The sequence below is a fragment of the Juglans regia genome, chromosome 14, assembly GCF_001411555.2.
Source record: "Juglans regia cultivar Chandler chromosome 14, Walnut 2.0, whole genome shotgun sequence".
NCBI lineage: Eukaryota > Viridiplantae > Streptophyta > Magnoliopsida > Fagales > Juglandaceae > Juglans > Juglans regia.
Window position 1 is genome coordinate 23,535,800 of NC_049914.1, and position 18,385 is coordinate 23,554,184.

Sequence of the window (18,385 nt, forward strand, 5' to 3'; positions counted from 1 at the left end):
ATTTTTGACTTACAGAAAAAAGATAATTTGGTGTTTGGTGGGTGTTATGTAGTATCATAAATTCTTTTCCTAGTTCAGGTTGGAGCAATATACATGCTTAAATTACATGTTATAGTTCACCAACCACCTGCTGTACCTTACCTCAACCTCTTTGCATTGTGAGCAAGGGATGACTTGCATTCTACATTTTGTTAACAAGTAAAAAAGAGGCCGTCCCACCATGCCTCTGTTTACCATAAAAATTCTAATATTACAATATTGGAATTTCAGATCAGGTGAATTAATTCGAATGTGTAGCCGCTTTTTTTAAGTTAAGCTAGAACTGCATTGTCAACAGATCAAGATACTTACTTAGAACCTTTTGCATGGCGACCATGTCCCATAAATAAATCTTAAATACTCAGTATCTGGAAGAAAGACTTCTCCTAACCATAGATTCTCCAATTTTGGCAACATGTGTTCATTGCTTTAAATGATGGTGAACCTCCAGAATCATATGCAATTGAAGCTTTGTGCAGCCAATTTATTTAATTAGAACTATAAGATTTCTTGTACACGACAAATTTTTTATTATTTGGTTATGTTGGAGGCAAGAATCTGAGAATCCAAAGACAAAGTATTCTTGAAACTTTGGGTAGAAGCAAAATGATTGACCTTGTAATATCCTCTTCCCATTAAAGTCAAGGACCCCCGCCCATAAACAATATTTTAAAGAAAAGAACTTTAAGCTCATCCATTGTCTTCTCACGATCCTCAAAACTTCTATTTTGCTTCTTCCAAATGCGCCAACACATACATATAGGGGCCATCTTCCATATTGTTGCGACTTGAGGATTGCCTTGGAGTCCTCTCCAGCTTGATAGAAAATCCAACAGCCTATGAAGCATGGCCTAGGATAATCCTATTCCTGCAAAAAACTGATCCCATAAGGTCCTGGCCACCTCACGTTCTAATTCCCCATTCTTCTTACACATGCAACACCAATCGAACACCATTACTCTGTTACTGAGATGGTTAATTTAATTTGTAAGAAGAGTTGAATTTGTAATATATCTAGATGGCATGTAGCATTCGGTGCTGACCTTGTATAGCATTCGGTGCTAACCTACCTTGTATAGCTTTCGGCGATAGAAAAACTGACAACCCTATGTAAATCTTTCTTCTATATAATAAGAGAAAACCCTATGGAAAGGGCATTGAGACCAATTGACATACTCGACGTTTCCTCAAATTGTCTATAGAAAGAATCTTGTCTAGGGATGCTGTCCAAACATAAAAAAAGTTGCTTTCAGAGAGGCTTTCATCTTCCATATATTCCTCCATTGAAAAGGTGTCATGCCCTAGCTAGTTAGAACTTGGTAGAACGATCTAACTGTGAATCTACCTTTCTTGGAGGGGTCCAGCTGATCTTATCAATGGTGTCCTCAGTCACCCTGGCAGAATAGAGTAAGAAGTACTCGGTGATAACCTCCAACACCCAATCATGTGCCATCTTAATGAAGTCTACATTCCATTGGGAGGAGCCATGAAAAAAGAACAAGAGATCAACTACTGAAGCATCCTTTGCCCGTACAAGGTAAAATATGTCAAGGAATGTTTCTTTGAGGCTTTGTTCACCACACCATTTATTGTGCCAAAATTTGATTTGAGAACCATCACCTACTTCAATATGTGCATGACTTAGGAAGGTCTCCCATTCTTTTCTAATGTGTTTTCACAAACCCATCCCATATGGTCCACGTACCACATTCGAGCACCATCCTCCCGAAGACTCCCCAAATTTTGAATCAATAACTGACTTCCATAGCTCCCCCCCAATTTCTTGTTGGTACTGCCACAACTATTTACCTAACAAAACTTGATTAAATTGAAGCTATCTTACATCCCAGGAGGCGAGCTAAACTCATTGCATTGGGAACAACCCCCACCGGCACTAATTCAAACTTGACAAGATTCACTCTCAATCCAGAGACAACTTCAAAACAAAGGAGGGGAGCCCTCAAAGATTGAATGTTTCCATGCTTTGCTCCAGAAAAGATGAAAGTATCATCAGCAAAAAGCAAATGAGAAATATCAATACAACCATAATCATCGTTTCCCACCGAGAAGCGTTTGCCCCGAGTTTGTTCGGATCGCTTTTCTATTCTGTTAGATTGTGGAGGCATTCATGGGGGACACCAGTATTTCAAGTTGAAAATATGTGGTTAGCTGCTGATGGCTTTGTAGATAAAGTTAGATCTTGGTGGTCTTCTTATCATTTCACAGGCACTCCTAGTTTCATTCTTGTAGGTAAACCTAAGGCTTTGAAGCAAGATTTAAAAAAATGGAACTTGGAAGTTTTTGGAAATGTTGACAATTAGAAGACTTCCCTTATGGAGGAGCTATAGGATTTAGAGGGGAGGGAGTAGATGGGAGATACCTCGAAGGAGGCATTGCTGAGGAAGAGTTTGGTTGTGACTGAACTGGAGAGGGTGTTGTTGATGGAGGAGACTTCGTGGCAACAAAAATCCAGGGTCTTTTGATTAAAAGAAGGTGATAAATGCACGAAGTTCTTCCATAAAATGGCTAATTCACATCGGCGCAATAATGCCATTGAGATACTTCATTAAGGTAATCAAGTGCTCTCTTCCCCCTCTGAGATCGAGAACCATATTGTGCATTATTATGAGAATCTCCTCACGGAACCGGCTAATTGGAGGCCGAATCTTGACGGTTTGTTGTTTGAGTCGATTGATCTGCAGAGTGCGAGTTGGTTGGAAAGACCCTTTGAAGAAGATGAGATTTATAAAGTGATTGGTGGTATGGTCAAAGACAAAGCACTAGGCCCCGATGGCTTTTTGATGGGATTTTTCCAAGCATGTTGGAACATTTGAAATGTGATGTTATGCAGGTTTTCCTCGAATTCCATTCTTTTAAGAAGTTTGAGAAATGCCTCAATGCGATCTTTATTGCTCTCATACTGAAGAAACATGGGGCTACGGAAGTGAAGGATTTCTGCCTTATAAGTCTTGTGAGCGGGGTATACAAGATTATTTCGAAAGTTCTTGCTAATTGATTAAGCCTGGTCATTGAACAAATTATTTATAAGCCTCAAAATGCGTTTGTTCGGGGGAGACAAATCCTTGATTCGGTTCTTGGATAGTAGGTTGAGGGAGGGAGTTCCAGGTATTCTGTGGAAGCTTGACATGGAAAATGCATATGATCATGTGAATTGGGAATTTCTTTTTTACTTTCTCGAGAGGTGTGGTTTTGGTGATAGGTGAATTTCATGGATTCGGCATTGTGTTACTAGTGCTTGCTTCTCGATGCTAGTTAATGGCACCCTTGCTGGATTTTTTAACAGTTCTCGTGGATTGAGGCAAGGGGATCCGTTGTCTCCTTTTCTCTTTGTTATTATTATGGAGGCACTTGGTCGAATAGTTAAGGTTGCAGTTGGGGGAGGTTTTTTATCTGGATTTTCGGTGGGAAATGGCACCAATGGCTCTATCATAATCTCACATCTCCTTTTTGCATATGATACTCTTCTTTTTTGTGAGATGGATTGTGGCTAGATTGTGGCACCAATGGCTAGATTCAAGCAATGTCGGGTTGTAAGTTGAACTTTTGTAAGTCCGAGATGGTTTCGGTGGGTGTGGTACCTAGTATCAATAGCCTGGCGAGTCTCCTGGTTGTGAAGTGTCTTCTTTGCCTATGAAATATTTGGGTCTTCCGTTGGGGGCGCCATTTAAGGCTAGAGCCATATTGGATGAGGTTATTGAGAAAGTCGGAAAAAGGTTGGTTGGTTGGAAATGGATGTATTTATCGAAATGGAGTAGACTCACATTAATTAAGAGTACTTTATTTAACCTTCGCACCTACTTTTTATCTCTATTTGCTTTGCCTGCAGGGGTGGCTAATAGGATTGAGAAGTTATTTCAGGCTTTTTTGTGGGGTGGAGTCGGGGAGGAAACAAAATTCCATCTTATTAATTGGAATAAAATTTGCTCTTCAATCTCATATGGAGGCTTGGGGGTGTGAGATTTGAGGACATTCAATAAAGCCCTATTGGGGAAATGGCTATGGAGGTACCACTTGGAGGGGTATTCGCTTTGGATCGAAGTTATTGACCTTAGACATGGAAGTGCTTGGGGAGGGGTGGGGTATGGCTTGTGCTTACGGAAATTTATTAGGAGGGGTTGACAGAGTTTTGAAACTCATATCCATTTTGTGGCCAGTGAGGGTTTCAGAATTCGGTTTTGGCATGATGTTTGATGTGACGATCGCACTCTTGATAGGGCTTTTCCAGCTTTCTATTGCATTTCAATTAACAGGGATGCTTTGGTGGCGGATCTGGTTACGTTTTCTCATGTTTCTCACCAATGGAATATCCTATTTAATAGAGATATTCATGATTGGGAAATGCATATTGTTTCAGAACTTTTCAGTTTGATATACTCCATGGGAGTTCTAACGGCACATGGGGGATAGGATGCAGTGGAGGCCCAACGGTAGCAAGAAGTTTACAGTGAGGTCGTATTACAAAATATTGGTATCACAAGGAAATGCTACCTTCCCTTGGAAGAGTATTTGGAGGTCTCACGTGCCTTCCAAAGTAGCTTTTTTCGTATGGACTGTTTCTCTTGGGAATATTTTGACCATGGACAATTTGAGAAGAGGGGGCTCATTGTGATGGATTGGTGTTATTTGTGCAAAAAGCATGGAGAATCAGTGGATCACTTATTATTGTATTGTGAGGTGACGAGTATTGTGGGATGAGATCTTTAGAAGAGTAGGTGTGGCTTGGTTAATGCCCTTGAGGGTGGTGGACTTGCTTGTTGGAAGGAGATTCAGGGCTGTCTCCAAGTGGCGGCAATGTGGAAGATGATTCCGTTGTGCATTATGTGATGTATTTGGACGGAAAGGAATGCACGGTGCTTTGAAGATAGGGAGCTTACAATGGCAGAGCTTTAGGACTTTTTTGTACACTTTATTGCTTTGGTTCTCAGCCATTGTGCTTAAGGGAAACAATGTTTATGGTTTTCTGCTTTTAATTTCTGGATCCTAGAATGTATTTAGGTGTTGTTTTGTATACTTTCTGTGTACATGGATTTTGCCTATTTCATTTGTATTAATAAAATTTACTTCTTATTTATCAAAAAAAAAAAAAAAACCTTCTGCTCCCTTGGATGCCTCCACTGTCTAAGATGATAGAAAAATGATTTGAGCATAGCTTGGGTAGTCGTTTTTGATGGACATCCAGAAAATGTAACTCCCAATCTGGAACTATAAAAAACCTATCAATCCTTGACCAAGATGGGTGTTCACGACTGTTGGACCATGAACATGCATCCAATTAAAGGAATATCCATAAGCTCATGTTCAAAATTGAAGTCTGAATCATCCCTCATAGCGGGGTTAATGTGATACACACTCGATCTTTCACGGTGACATTAAAGTCCCCCACTATACATCTTGGTAACTCCTACCAACTAAGGAGCCCTGCCAATTCTTTCCATTGGATTGAGGAATTTTCCTCTTGAATTACCTGATGTGCACTTGTGGGAAACTCCTTACCAAGAGCTTGTGCACCTTCGGAATTAGTCGGGATGCTGTTCCTCGACACCCGGTGCCAATAAAAAAAAATAAAATTGTCTTTTGGAATCAAGATTAGGGCCATATACTCCTGTAAATGCCCTTAGAAATCCATCTTCTATATTCTTAAAGGAGCAAGCCAAGGTAAATTCTCCTTCACATTCATCCATTCTCTCCACCACCCTTATATCATACATAACTAAAACACCCCTGGATGCCCCTTTAGATGGCAAGTATGACCAGCCAACATGATGGCATCTCCATAAGCTTTGAACTATTTCTCTAGTTATAAATTCCAATTTAGTTTTCTGTAAACAAATTATATCACCCTTCCATTGTCGGAGTAAGTTTCTAATTTGGAGCTGTTTGTTACTCTCATTCAGCCCACTTACATTCCATGATATAATTTTTGATTTCATTAAGAGACCATCTTTGTCCTTTTCTTGAGACGCCCTTGGTTTGAGCTCCTCCCTCCTACATCATCATTTATTGCCCAAGTAAGCCTCTTCAGTTCTCTCGCTCTTTTTTTTGGCTGAAATGTGAGATGTGTTGGAGCTGGAATGTGAGTATCCAGCCTCTTTAGATGTGAGTGATGCCATGAATTCATCTTTGAAACCCTCGCACGTGATCCATGAATTCATGCTTTGAAACCCTCGCACATGATCCCTATAGAATGCTTGATGTTCATAACTTTTTAACCTAATTTGACACGCTGGGGTGAAACGAGTTTAAAGGAATAGGTTGTTCCCCATCATTTGTTGTCCTGCCCATCCCTGTGTACTCCCTCCCTTCAACCACCATTTATGGCAATTGCTGCTGCCCACTGCCCCCATCAGACTCAAATAACACCAAGGCTCCTTCCATTTCGACCTTCCCCACAACACAGAATTTCTCCCACTGTTTCGTCAACCTCGGAGTCGACCAACGAGTGTTTTTGAGCTACAATGTCATTTTTCGATGCTGGTACTGTCACCTTCACAACAAGGCTAATTCATCAGCCCAGATGACTTTGGCACAAGTTTTTGTGCCACCCCACAATGCACTGGCCCTCTTGGGAGCTCTGTCTCCCTCTCCTCGACAGACGACGTTATTTGGGCTAAGAGCTTGTTCTTTGACGCTGGTATTGTCGACTTCACGGCAACAACGATCATCAGCCCAGATAACTCTTGCACGTGTTTCTGTGCCACCATGCTGTGCTTTGCGGTGGCTTGAGGATTTGTGTCGCCGTCTCATATGGACCTACCTCCTTACTTTCCGACGTCAATGCCGGCAAAGTAATGTTGGATGTAATCCCAAGTGTTTCCAACGGGAGGTTCTGTCTCACCCCTGGCTGGAGTTGTTGGTCTTCTGGTGGCGCTTTCAAGGTTGTGGATGTTGAACCCCTCTCGAAGGTAGCGAGCCTGACCCATTTTAGGATCCATTTCTTCCTGGGTACGTGAGTTGAGGACCCTTTATTGGGCCTGATTGGCTTCGGCCCATTTATAAACAACCCACCACATGAATTCTCTAGTCTCTTCTTTCGTTGGCCCATGTTGAGGCCCAGGCCCATATCCACTTTATACATAAGTGCTTCTATCGTCTTCTTCAAAATTCCCAAGTCTTCCTTCAAGCATTTTAAGACACTCTGCTCTTCACTTTCTACTTAGACGACGTTAAGCAGATCACCACCATCATTTTTTGTTTAAATTCTGGAGTATTGTTTGGCACATCGGACCACCTTTGACCATGCTTCTCTGCAATGGTAACACTGTCCCCTACCATAAGTAATACACTTAGCAAATGTATCAATATGGTACATACCATAAACTTGAACAATAGACCTTGTCTTTAATGCTGAATGTCAGGCTAACATAAAGTCTTTAATGTCCCCCTAGCGCTTATGAAAAAAGACACATTCCTAAGGTGGTGACTTCAACTTTACTTATAAAAAAAGGTGGCGACTTCTACTCCAGCTTTCCCTAATGGGATAGAATGCTACAGGCCGACTTGGGCCTTGGTTATTGGTTTATTATGGAGGTACTTGATTTACCCTCTCTTGGGATGTCTCTGTTGAAGCCCATGATTCTTCTAGAGTTGATATTAACCCTTAATTTTAGTAGTTCTTGACAAGGACATTGCAAAAAACCTGTTAGTTGGTGGTCTCTTCTAAATCTGCATCATTTTAGTTTGCTTCTCCTAATGGTAAATTTTTCCTTGTGCTTTTTTGGATGAAGCATCAGTAGATCGTATTGAAGAGCATAGAACTTTTCAAGTTTGGTCCTTTGCTGCTTTTCCTTGCCATTGTTTCTGGCAAGATGCAAAAGGCAATGACAAGAAGATGAGTCATAGATAAGAAACAGAAACTTGTACAAAATCAAGTGAAGTTCAGGTTGAAATTGGATTGAAGCTGAAAAAGAAGAAATTGATTAGTGTAGAAGGGGAAAAATGGAAAGTAAGATGAGATTACTAAGACACTCAATATCAGTTGAAATTTATAAGGGTCTATCTCTGCTGAAAAATGCAAGATCTAGTACGTACAGGTTGCTCAGCAATGTACACACTTTGATGTATTCTGTGTGCCCATATGTGCATTAAGCCACAATGTTTTAAGTTTCTCATATTTAGATACTTATTGCTTGTTTGGATGTTGAGAAGTGGAGAAAAAGTATGACAATTTTTGCAAAAACTTTGAGATAAAGTTTTTTGTGAAAGTTGTGGGTTCCACCTCATGATATGTTTGAATTGTGGAACATTGTAGAAAAAAACTAATTATGTAAATTAAAAGTAAAAAAACTTATCGAGGTGACAACAGGGTCACATACGAGGGGTGGCCACTTGATTTGAGCCACCCACTGGGTGGCCGATGGTGGCTCAACCACCACAAGGTGGGCCTGTGGTGGCCAACCTGATTCATTGTATTTTATTTTTAGTTTTTAATGCTTTTTGATTGAAGAAGTGAACATATGTTGAGATGAGGAGCAATAAAGTTTTTGAGTTTTGCACGCTTGTGAATAAAGTTATGAGAAATGTTGAGACTTTTGAGAGAAAAAAAAAATGTAAAAAAACTTCGCATCCAAACATGGTAGTCTATTTCTCTCTACAAAAACACAGATTTATTGGATGGCAGGTTTGGGGGGTGAGATGAGAATTTTGTGTTTTGTTTTAAAGTTTAAAATATTATGTTTTAGTATTATTATTGTTTTGAGATTTGAAAAAGGTGTATTGAGATTTTGAAAAAGTTGAATTGTTTATTATATTTTGTATGTGGATTTGAAAAATGTATAATAATGAGATGAGTTGAGAATTTTGTGTTTTGTCTTGTGCCCCAAACCTGATGTAATATATGCTGATTTATAACAAATATGTCTTTGGATCCTTTTGGATATTTAGAATATCTCAGTATATCTGTGAATAGTAGTAAAATAGTTTGAGTTAAGATGTTTTATTGTGTTTTGGGAAAGGAGAGAGAAAAAGTTGAATAAAAATTTTATAAAATTGTTTGAATATTATTTTTGTTTTGAAATTTGAAAAAGTAGTATTAGTTTTTGTGTTTTGTTTGAGAGTTTGGGAAAGTTGAAGTTTGAAAATTGAGTTGTGTTTTGTGTTTGAGTGATGTTTGAGAATGAAATATTTGAGAATACTTGAAAACATTTGTGTTGCCAAATTGACCCTTAGGCTGCGTTTGAATGTTGAGTTGAACTGAGCTGAGTTGAGTTATTTATAAATACTAGTGAGTTGAGTAGTCGAGGGACTTATGTGGGGTCCATCTAAACTGAGTTTAAAGTGCGTTTGGATGTTAAGATGAGTTTAGTACTTTTTATGAGAAATTGAAAAAGGTTGTGGGTCCCACGTATAAAGATGTTTTAAGTTGAAAAATGTTGTGGGTCCCATGTGTAAGAATGTTTTGAGTTGGGATGAGTTTAGGAATTTGAGAGTTGAGTGTTTAGATGTTAGTCTCAACTTAAAGTTAGACTGAACTTAGCTGAGCTCAGCTGAGTTTGGGAACTAAACGCAACCTTAATCTATGTAAGTATGAGTTCTGATTTTGACATTGTTTTTCCCACTTCATTTTTAAATTTAATTTATGCAGGCAAAAATTGAGCAGCTCAAGCTTATCAGCCCTGTTATACTCACTGGAATTCTGAAGTCGCTTGACAGTTATTCAATTTCAGAATCAGGTATTCTCTTGCATTTGAAGTTTTTGACTTGTTCTATATGTATATAATAAGTATTTATTGAATTCAACCTGATTGGTTTAGTTTACTAAATTCATCCAGATGCTACTGCTAGGGACACTAAAACTTTTGCTTTTCAAGCAATTGGATTGCTTTCACAGCGCATGCCTCACCTTTTCAGGTTTATCACCTGCACCTCTTCTTTCTTTGTTTCTAATTAAGCTTTGCATATATAATTTCTCTAATGGCAACTTTTTCTCTCACCTTAGTGATAAGATTGACATGGCCGTTCGTCTTTTTGAGGCATTGAAAGTGGAGCCTCAGTCTCTTCGTTTCATTATTCAAGAAGCAACCAATTCCCTTGCTACGGCATACAAGGTTAGCTAGTTTTTCTCCACTTTTTTCCTGACCATTAACATCATGTTACTTATCAAAAAAATTTGTTGAAGTGAATCATATCTCTTCCTGATCTTGTAATTTATTCACAAGCTATTGTTTCTTGCTAATGCTTCACTAATCTCAGTTTTTGCAATTTATTTGTGGTTATGTGGATTGTTTGTTTCCTCTGTGATAATGGTCAGTTCGATGGTAGGGAAGTTTTTTTATTTATCAAGTGTATTTTATAACTCTTCCACCCTATTCCCACAGTTCAGAATTTCGTTAGGCAAGTGATCAACAAATAAATAAATGTTGAAGGTTGTGCCGATATGTGTAGGGAAAGGTCACGTGTTAATGTGAGAAAGAAGATTGAGGTTCTTAGAGGTGTTTTCTTTGGAGATCTTTAACATAGTATTTGATTATGTTGTTCAATAGTGCTTCTGATCGATAGAGGTTCACATGTCAGCTCTGTCTATTTTGGACATTAGTATGACCAGCACGTCACCATTACAAGGTTCACATGTAGATCCTCAAGTTTGTATCTAATGTGTGTGTGTGTGTGTGTATATATATATATATATATTTTTTTTTTTTTCTTTTTTTTTATAAGTTTTTTTTTGTAAGTAAAAATTTTATTCATCAAATGCAATAGGCGAAGCCCTTGTACACAGGAAGTATATAAAAGAAACACCTAAATACATTCTAATACTTGGAAAACCAGGACAAAAACTCATGGACAGCCCCTTCATTAAGTACAATAGCTGAAGACCATCTAAACAAAGAACACATAAAAAATTTCTAGTATTTTTTGATAAGTAGTATCTAAAATATATATGCTGTTAATTTATATTTATTTAAGTTAATATTTACTTTTTACTTGTGATCAACATCACTCCTTATTGTTAGCGTATCACTTCATTCTTCTTCTTCTTTAATACAACCTGTTATCAATCCAACCCTAATAATAGTCAGTGCTCTTGAATTTATTTATTTATTTATTTTTTGGGGTTGGGGGAGGGGTGAAGATCGAAGGCCACATTGAAAGCCAAAAGCTGAAATAAAAACTTAGTGGGATTCTTTTTTTGGTCAGTAGTATGCTCATAGCTTGCTCAGAGTTAATTCACGCATACTTAAAATGTTTATTCAAGGGAAATATGAGTGGATTACTCTGCATGAATGCTTATTGCTTTCCAGTGCAATCTTGTTCTATGATGTACCTTAAAATTGAGATTTTCTTGAATAAAATTAGCTTGCTGAGAATATCTGATAATTTAATATCCAAGCTAGGTCGGTCAAAATAACTTTCGTTTTGGTAATTTTCACTCACCTGCCCTTTGTATTGATCTAAGCTGATTTATCATCCGAGTGGCAGGGAGCCCCCACAACAGTGTTAAAGGATTTGGAGACACTTTTGCTGAAATATTCTCAAGAGGTATTGTGCATTTTCAGTTGGCGAACTTTGTTTGTCTGTTGCTCTCTGGTCTACCTTTTAAGAATAATAATTTCTTGATTTTTGCTTCACTGGTAACTTGCCACTCCACCATTGATGGCTAATTTCTTGGCGTTTCACAGGAACAAAGTGAAGTACGATACTGTGCTCTGAGATGGGCTACATCTTTATATGATTTGCAACATTGCCCAAGTAGGTTTATTTGTATGCTTGGGGCAGCAGATTTTAAGTTGGATATAAGGTAATGTTATTCATTTTGCTTTTTTTTAAGGTAATCATTTTGCTTTTGTAGTAGAAAAAATTCTATTTGCAGCAAATTCTCTCTCTCTCTCATATATGTATATATATACATGTATATATGGTAAGTATCTGATTATAATTGTTCTGATTCTTAGATGTGTATGCCATAGTTGTGTACTATTTATTTTGTGCAGTGTAAGAAATTTAACTTAGCTTCTGGTTGTTCTTGTCGTTATTTTTTATTGTTAAGTGATCTATGATGATATGTTGTTTTCTTATCATGTAGTTCCCTTGCATTTTCAGATGACAAGATATACTCAGCATCCTCATTTGATTTTATCAACAAATTATAACATTGGCATCCTCTTTCTTTTTGCCTCTGGTTATTTAGGGAAATGGCACTAGAGGGCCTTTTTCCAGCTAAAGATGATGGGCGAACAGAAAGTCAAAATCTTGTCCTTCAATATCCAAAGCTTGGTGACATGCTGGCTTATATTGTTAAACAGCAGCCTATGTTGTTGAATTCAGAGGAAAACAGGCAACAAAAGCTTCTTTTTACATCAAAAACATATGTGGTTATGATTCAATTTTTGTCGAAGTGCTTTGAGTCGGAGTTGGAGATGAACAACTATTTAGAAGGATCATCTGAATTTCGGTCTTCAGTTGAGGCAATGTGTTCGCTACTAGAGCATGCTATGTCTTTTGAAGGTTCTGTTGAGTTGCATGCCAATGCTTCCAAGGCATTGGTAGCAGTTGCATCTCGCGTTCCTGAGGTTGGCTCAGATTCTCTTGCTTGGTTGCTTCTTTCTGCTTTATCTTTTATTTCTTACATATTATTGCTCTTTATAGGTGATAGAATCACACTATGCTCTAAAATCATCCTGGCTAAAGCAATTACTTGGTCATGTCGACTTGGATACTCGTGAATCTGCTGCACGCTTACTTGGAATAGCTTCCTCTGCTCTTCCTATATCTGCATCAACTGATCTTATTTCTGAGCTGATTACTTTGATCACTGGAACACAAAAGTTAAGGTTTGTTGCGTGCACTTTGTAAGGAATTTAATATATGCTGCCGATAATGGAAATCATATTAAATATCTCAATCTTTATTTATTCTGTTTTTTGCTTTAGGTTTGAGACTCAGCATGGAGCATTATGCGCAATAGGATACATCACTGCAGCTTGTACGTCTAGAGTGCCTACTGTGAGTTGGACATTTGCATTTCTACCTTATATATTTTAATGCTTTCTGTTGCATCATTATCTTTTTCCTTATGAATTGAGGGCACCTTGTATAAGGAGGTTATCACTGGCAATTTGGCAGCATTGCTGGGTTGCCATGGGTGTTTTCCTCGTATGTCTTATGGTGGATTACCATTATGGCCCTCTTTTAAAACAATATCTGCTGGAAAGCTTAGTGTCAACCAGGGCTGCTTCCTGTCCTATATGGGAGGGTAGCTGCCCTCCTTGCCCGCACCCCGACCTGGGTGGGGTGGCCATATGCCTCGGCCCCCGCTCCACAATGAAGCCGTACAAAATAAAAAATCAATCGAAACAAAAACCAAATATCAAAATCAGAACGTATTATAAAAGGAAAAATCAGTAGAGCTTCAATGGACCCTTTTTTTCTTGTTAAGGTCCTGAAATGTGCCCAATTTTACTTGATGGTCTCTTTTTGTAACACTCCACTCTCCGGGTTAATAATAAAGTCACTTTTAGAAATTCTCGGGAGCCGGAGTGCTACTATTGAACTTAACCTATAAATATTTTCTTTTATTCTGAAGGAAACGAAGTACAAAGATTCCTTATAATAAATAGAGTCGCTTTGAATTAAAATACTGAAATCTTAAATGGGGGTTTCAAAATGCTGTCTAGCGGCAATACCAATGGGTTCTTTCACGCATGAATTTTTCAATGATGGATGGAGGTATTAGTGGCGAGATTAAGGTTTGAATATTAGAGATTTAGGTGTGATTGGCATGACAATGGGTTCCCCAAAACATTTAGTCATAGAGTCAAAAGTTTGTGTTGTCGAAGGATGGAAGCTCCATGTTTATCACTGAGAGGAGCTGGAAGGTAGTGCAAGAGATGAGGCTAGGGATGACCACAGTGCAGTGGCTAGCCAAAACAATGGAGGACTGTCTGAGGGGCGAAAAGAAGGATTTTTACACCACGACAAGGGAGAGGAACAAAAGCTTCATTGCGCAGAGGTGTTCTAATGCCCGTGGCTGCTACATGGCTTTAGTGGAGTACGATGGTGGTGGTAGACGTTGCTTTATTTTTATACCAGAAGAGAGGGAGGGTCAGGAGGATTGCAGATCCTTAGTTTCGACACAAGGCTTCCTTCAGGAGGATTGCAGGTCCTTCTATGATGAGGGGGAGATGGGAGTGTCGGTGGAGTTGCAGGGGGCAAGTAGGGACGAGATTGACATGGTAGGGGAGCCCACACCCCTAAATTATCTGGTACCAGATTAGCTTCGAGCTTCCGATTGGGTTTTACATATGGTGTTGAAAATCCAACACTATGTGGGGCTTGAATGCTCGGGTTTTGAGGAGCAATTCATGGCTTTGCTTACGGCCATCGAAGCTGGACGAGATCAGATTAAGACATGAGGATAAAAAAAACAGAAGGGGCTAAAGAGGTTGACTTGGTCTATTAATTATGAGAGAAGTTGAAGCAAAGCAAGATCGGAAAGGAAGGTGCCAGCTTTTTCTTTATAAAGCCCAAAATCATATCCTGGAATGTCCGAGGGCTTAATGAGGCCAATAAGCGACTTCGGATAAAAAACTTGCTTTGTGGGTGGAAGGAGGACATTGTGTGCCTACAAGAAACTAAATTGAAACCTCTAGGGGTTGACTCAAGTGGTAAAGGCCTTGGGCTTGGGGGTATGCTTCCCTCAAGTCCAAGGTTCAAATCCCATTGGGTGCAAACAATCTCTAGGGGCCACACCTCCTGGTGAAAGGCCAGCGATTTAACTAGTTTCGTGTAGGAAAACTTTCGAGGGTGCGGTGCTCGGAATCGGGATTTACTCTGCAGGGGTGGGTCCGAAGGGCCCTGCCTTGGAGAGGTTCCCCGACATAAAAAAAAAATAAAAAAAAAAGAAACTAAATTGAAAGCCATTTCAAGAAGAATTTTTCGTAGCTTATAGAGCTGTCCATATGTAGATTGGGCTTACCTTGCATTAGTGGGGGCCTCAGGAGGAGTATTAGTTATGTGGGACCGAAGGGTGGTGTAGAAAATTGAGGAGTACATCGGGGAATACACAGTGACATGCTCCTTTAAGAGTGCATAAGATAATTTCAGGTGGGCCTTTGTTGGTATTTACAGGCCGAACTTGGACAGCGAAAGAAGACTGTTATGGGACGACTTAGCGGGTGTGCATGGCTGGTGGGACTTGCCATGGTGCATTGGCGGAGATTTCAATGTTATCCCAAGTGAACGATCGGGAGAAATTAGGTTGCGGCCAGCAATGATGGAATTCTCGGAGTGTATCTTTGAGCTAGGCCTGGTGGACATTCCTCTTATGGGAGGAACATACACATGGTCCTACAATCAAACGTGGTCTCAATTGGACATTTTTAGTCTCCTCGGAGTGGGAAACACATTATCCAGAGCTATGCCAAAAGAGATTTCCTCACCTCTATTCAAATCACTTTCCTATCTTGTTGGATTGTGGTGGTATTCAAGGAGGGACTCTGTATTTCAAATTTGAAAATATGTGGTTGAAAACAGAAGGTTTTTGTTGAAAGGGTTAGACAATGGTGGTTCTCATACTAGATTCATGGCACCCCCAGTTGCATTTTTGAGGGCAAACTAAAAGCTTTGAAAACAGATTTAAAGCTTTGGAATGCCCAATCCTTTGGTGATATAGCTGAACGTAAGAAGTCTATGGTGGCAGAGTTACAGGAAGTAGAGCGGGTACAGGAGGGCAGGTTCTCTCTATGGAAGAAAGCTCCCGGAAGACTGAATTATTATCATAATTAGAGAGGGTTACCTTATTGGAGGAGATCTCTTGGCTCAGAAATTACGAGCATTGTGGTTGAAAGAAGGCGACCGAAACACGAAATTTTTTCATAGAGTGGCCAATTTGCATAGGAGAACTAATGCCATAGAGATGTTGAACATAGATGGTGCTGTCTGCACAAAAGCCCTTGTGATTCAAGAACATATTGTTGGTTTCTTTGAACATTTGTTGTCCGAACAGGTGGGGTGGAGGCCTAAGCTTGATGGATTAGCCTTTGAGTCCATCGACCACCAGCATGTTTCTTAGCTGGAGAGGTCGTTTCAGGAGATAGACGTTCATGGGGTGGTGAGGAGGATGGTCAAAGACAAAGCACTGAGTCCAAATGGCATTTCTATGGGATTTTTTTAATCATGTTGGGATGTGGTGAAGGAGGACTTAATGCAGGTGTTCCGGGAATTCTACTCGGTTGTAAAATTTGAAAAAAGCCTTAACGCCACTTTAATTGCGCTCATTCCTAAGAAGATTGGGGCATTGGAGATGAAGGATTATTGACCCATTAGTCTTGTGAATGGGGTGTACAAGATTCTTTCCAAGGTGCTTGCAAATCGCATTGGGGAGGTTTTGGGGCTGATCATTACGAAACCCCAAAACGCATTTGCAAGGGGCAGGCAAATTCTAGATTCAGTTGTCATTGCCAACGAATGCCTAGATAGTAAACTCAAATCTGGCAACTCGAGTGTCTTTTGTAAGCTGGATATGGGGAAGGTATATGATCATGTTAATTGAGAGTTCCTATTTTACTTGCTTGAGAGGTGTGGCTTTGGGGAGAGATGATGCTCATGGATCAAATGGTGCATATCAACAATGAAGTTCTTGGTGTTGTTGAATGGCAGTCCGGTGGGTTTCTTCAACAGCTCCTGTGGGTTAAGACAGGGGGATTCTTTGTCCCCACTCCTGTTTGTCATTGTTATGGAGGCATTCAGCAGAATGGTCTCGGCTTGGTTAACAGAGGTTATGTGGTTGGATTTTCGGTTGGTGATTCTCTTAACATTTCTCACCTGTTGTTCGTAGATGATACTTTACTTTTTTGTGAGGTAGAACAAAGCCATATTCAGGCACTGAGGGCAGTTCTACTCTGTTTTGAGGCTGTCTGGTTTGAAAGTGAACTTAGCCAAGTCTGAGTTGGTTCCAGTTGGTAACATCCGCAACATTCAGCAGCTGGCCAGCACTCTTGGATGTAAGGTCTCATCTCTCCCCATGAATTACCTTGGTCTTCCTCTGGGGGCTGCCTCAAGGGCCTTACCTACCTGAGATACAATAATTGAGAAGATTGAACGTAGATTGACAGGTTGGAAGAGACTGTACTTGTTGAAAGGTGGCAAGATCACGTTAATCAAGAGCACTCTGTCAAATTTACCAACTTGCTTTTTATCATTATTCTCAATTCCAGTGAGTGTGGCGGCCCGTATTTAGAAACTTCATTGAGATTTTCTTTGGGGTGGTCTAGGGGATGATTCAAATTCTATTTGGTTAAGTGGGATAAGGTATGTTCCCCAATTTCTTCTGGTGGGTTGGGCATTAGAAATTTGAGGGTCTTCAATTGGGCCTCTCCTTGAGAAATGGTTGTGGCGATACAATCAAGAACCGAAAGCTCTTGAAGTCGGTGATTGAATGTAAATTTGGAGGTATGTGGGGGAGATGGAGCACTTGGGAGGTACAAGGGGCGTATTGAGTGGGAGTGTCGAGGCACATTAGATGAGGATGGGGGTGTTTGCCCGCCACACTAGACTTGTGCTGGGGGATGGCTCAAGAATAAAATTCTGGCATGACTTGTGGTGCAGAGAAAATGCCCTTAAGGACTCATTCCCTTCAGTCTTCAGAATTGCAAGTGAGAAAGAAGCTTCAGTGGCGGAACTCATGGAGATATCTGGGGGCCTAGTCCAATGGAATGTGATCTTTACTAGGGCTGCCCAAGATTGGGAAGTTGATAGCTTTGAGGACTTCTTTCAACTCGTCTTCCATAAAACCGAGCCCTCAAAGAGCTGATAGCTTCTTTGGGCAAGATTTTGATGATGGACAACTTGCAGAAATGCGTGGTGATCATAGTGGACTGGTGTTGTATGTGTAAAAACAATGGTGACATTGTGGATCATCTCCTCTTGCATTGTCAGGTTGCCAGAGCTTTATGGGATGAGATATTCAAATGGTTAGAGCTAGCTCGAGTTATGCCTGCTACAATGGTTTGGTTTTTGGCCAATTGGACAAATCTAGGCGGTTTTCCACAAATTACAGCTATATGGAAGATGGTAGCTATTTGTGTTATGTGGTGCGTATGACAGGCGCGTAATGACCAAACGTTTGAGGACAAGCAGTGCACACTATAGGAGTTGAGGTTATTTTTTGTTAGAACTTTGGTTTTATGGGCCAAAGTTGTTGATTTTAGTGGCCTTGATCTTTATGATTTTCTTATTTCCATTTCCCCCTCCTAGATAGGTGTTACCTCTTGTATACCATATTGTGTACTTGGGCTATGCCTATTTTTATTAATACAATCGTTTAATTATAAAAAAAAATATTGAGAGTGTGCGGAAGCATTTGTTAAAATTTCTCAAAAACTGTACCATA

At 39.7% G+C, this 18,385-nt stretch overlaps 1 protein-coding gene across 1 annotated transcript in view; it reads left to right on the forward strand.

Moving 5' to 3' along the window:
- The window catches only part of LOC109000602 (proteasome adapter and scaffold protein ECM29), a 70,946-nt gene that overhangs the window by 18,937 nt on the left and 33,624 nt on the right, over positions 1 to 18,385 (forward strand). Inside the window, exons 10-17 of the mRNA XM_035685382.1 lie at positions 9,641 to 9,728; positions 9,828 to 9,906; positions 9,995 to 10,103; positions 11,476 to 11,535; positions 11,676 to 11,794; positions 12,185 to 12,566; positions 12,643 to 12,827; positions 12,927 to 12,999. Coding sequence (XP_035541275.1) covers positions 9,641 to 9,728; positions 9,828 to 9,906; positions 9,995 to 10,103; positions 11,476 to 11,535; positions 11,676 to 11,794; positions 12,185 to 12,566; positions 12,643 to 12,827; positions 12,927 to 12,999 — 1,095 coding nt within the window. The remainder of the gene's footprint in view (positions 1 to 9,640; positions 9,729 to 9,827; positions 9,907 to 9,994; positions 10,104 to 11,475; positions 11,536 to 11,675; positions 11,795 to 12,184; positions 12,567 to 12,642; positions 12,828 to 12,926; positions 13,000 to 18,385) is intronic.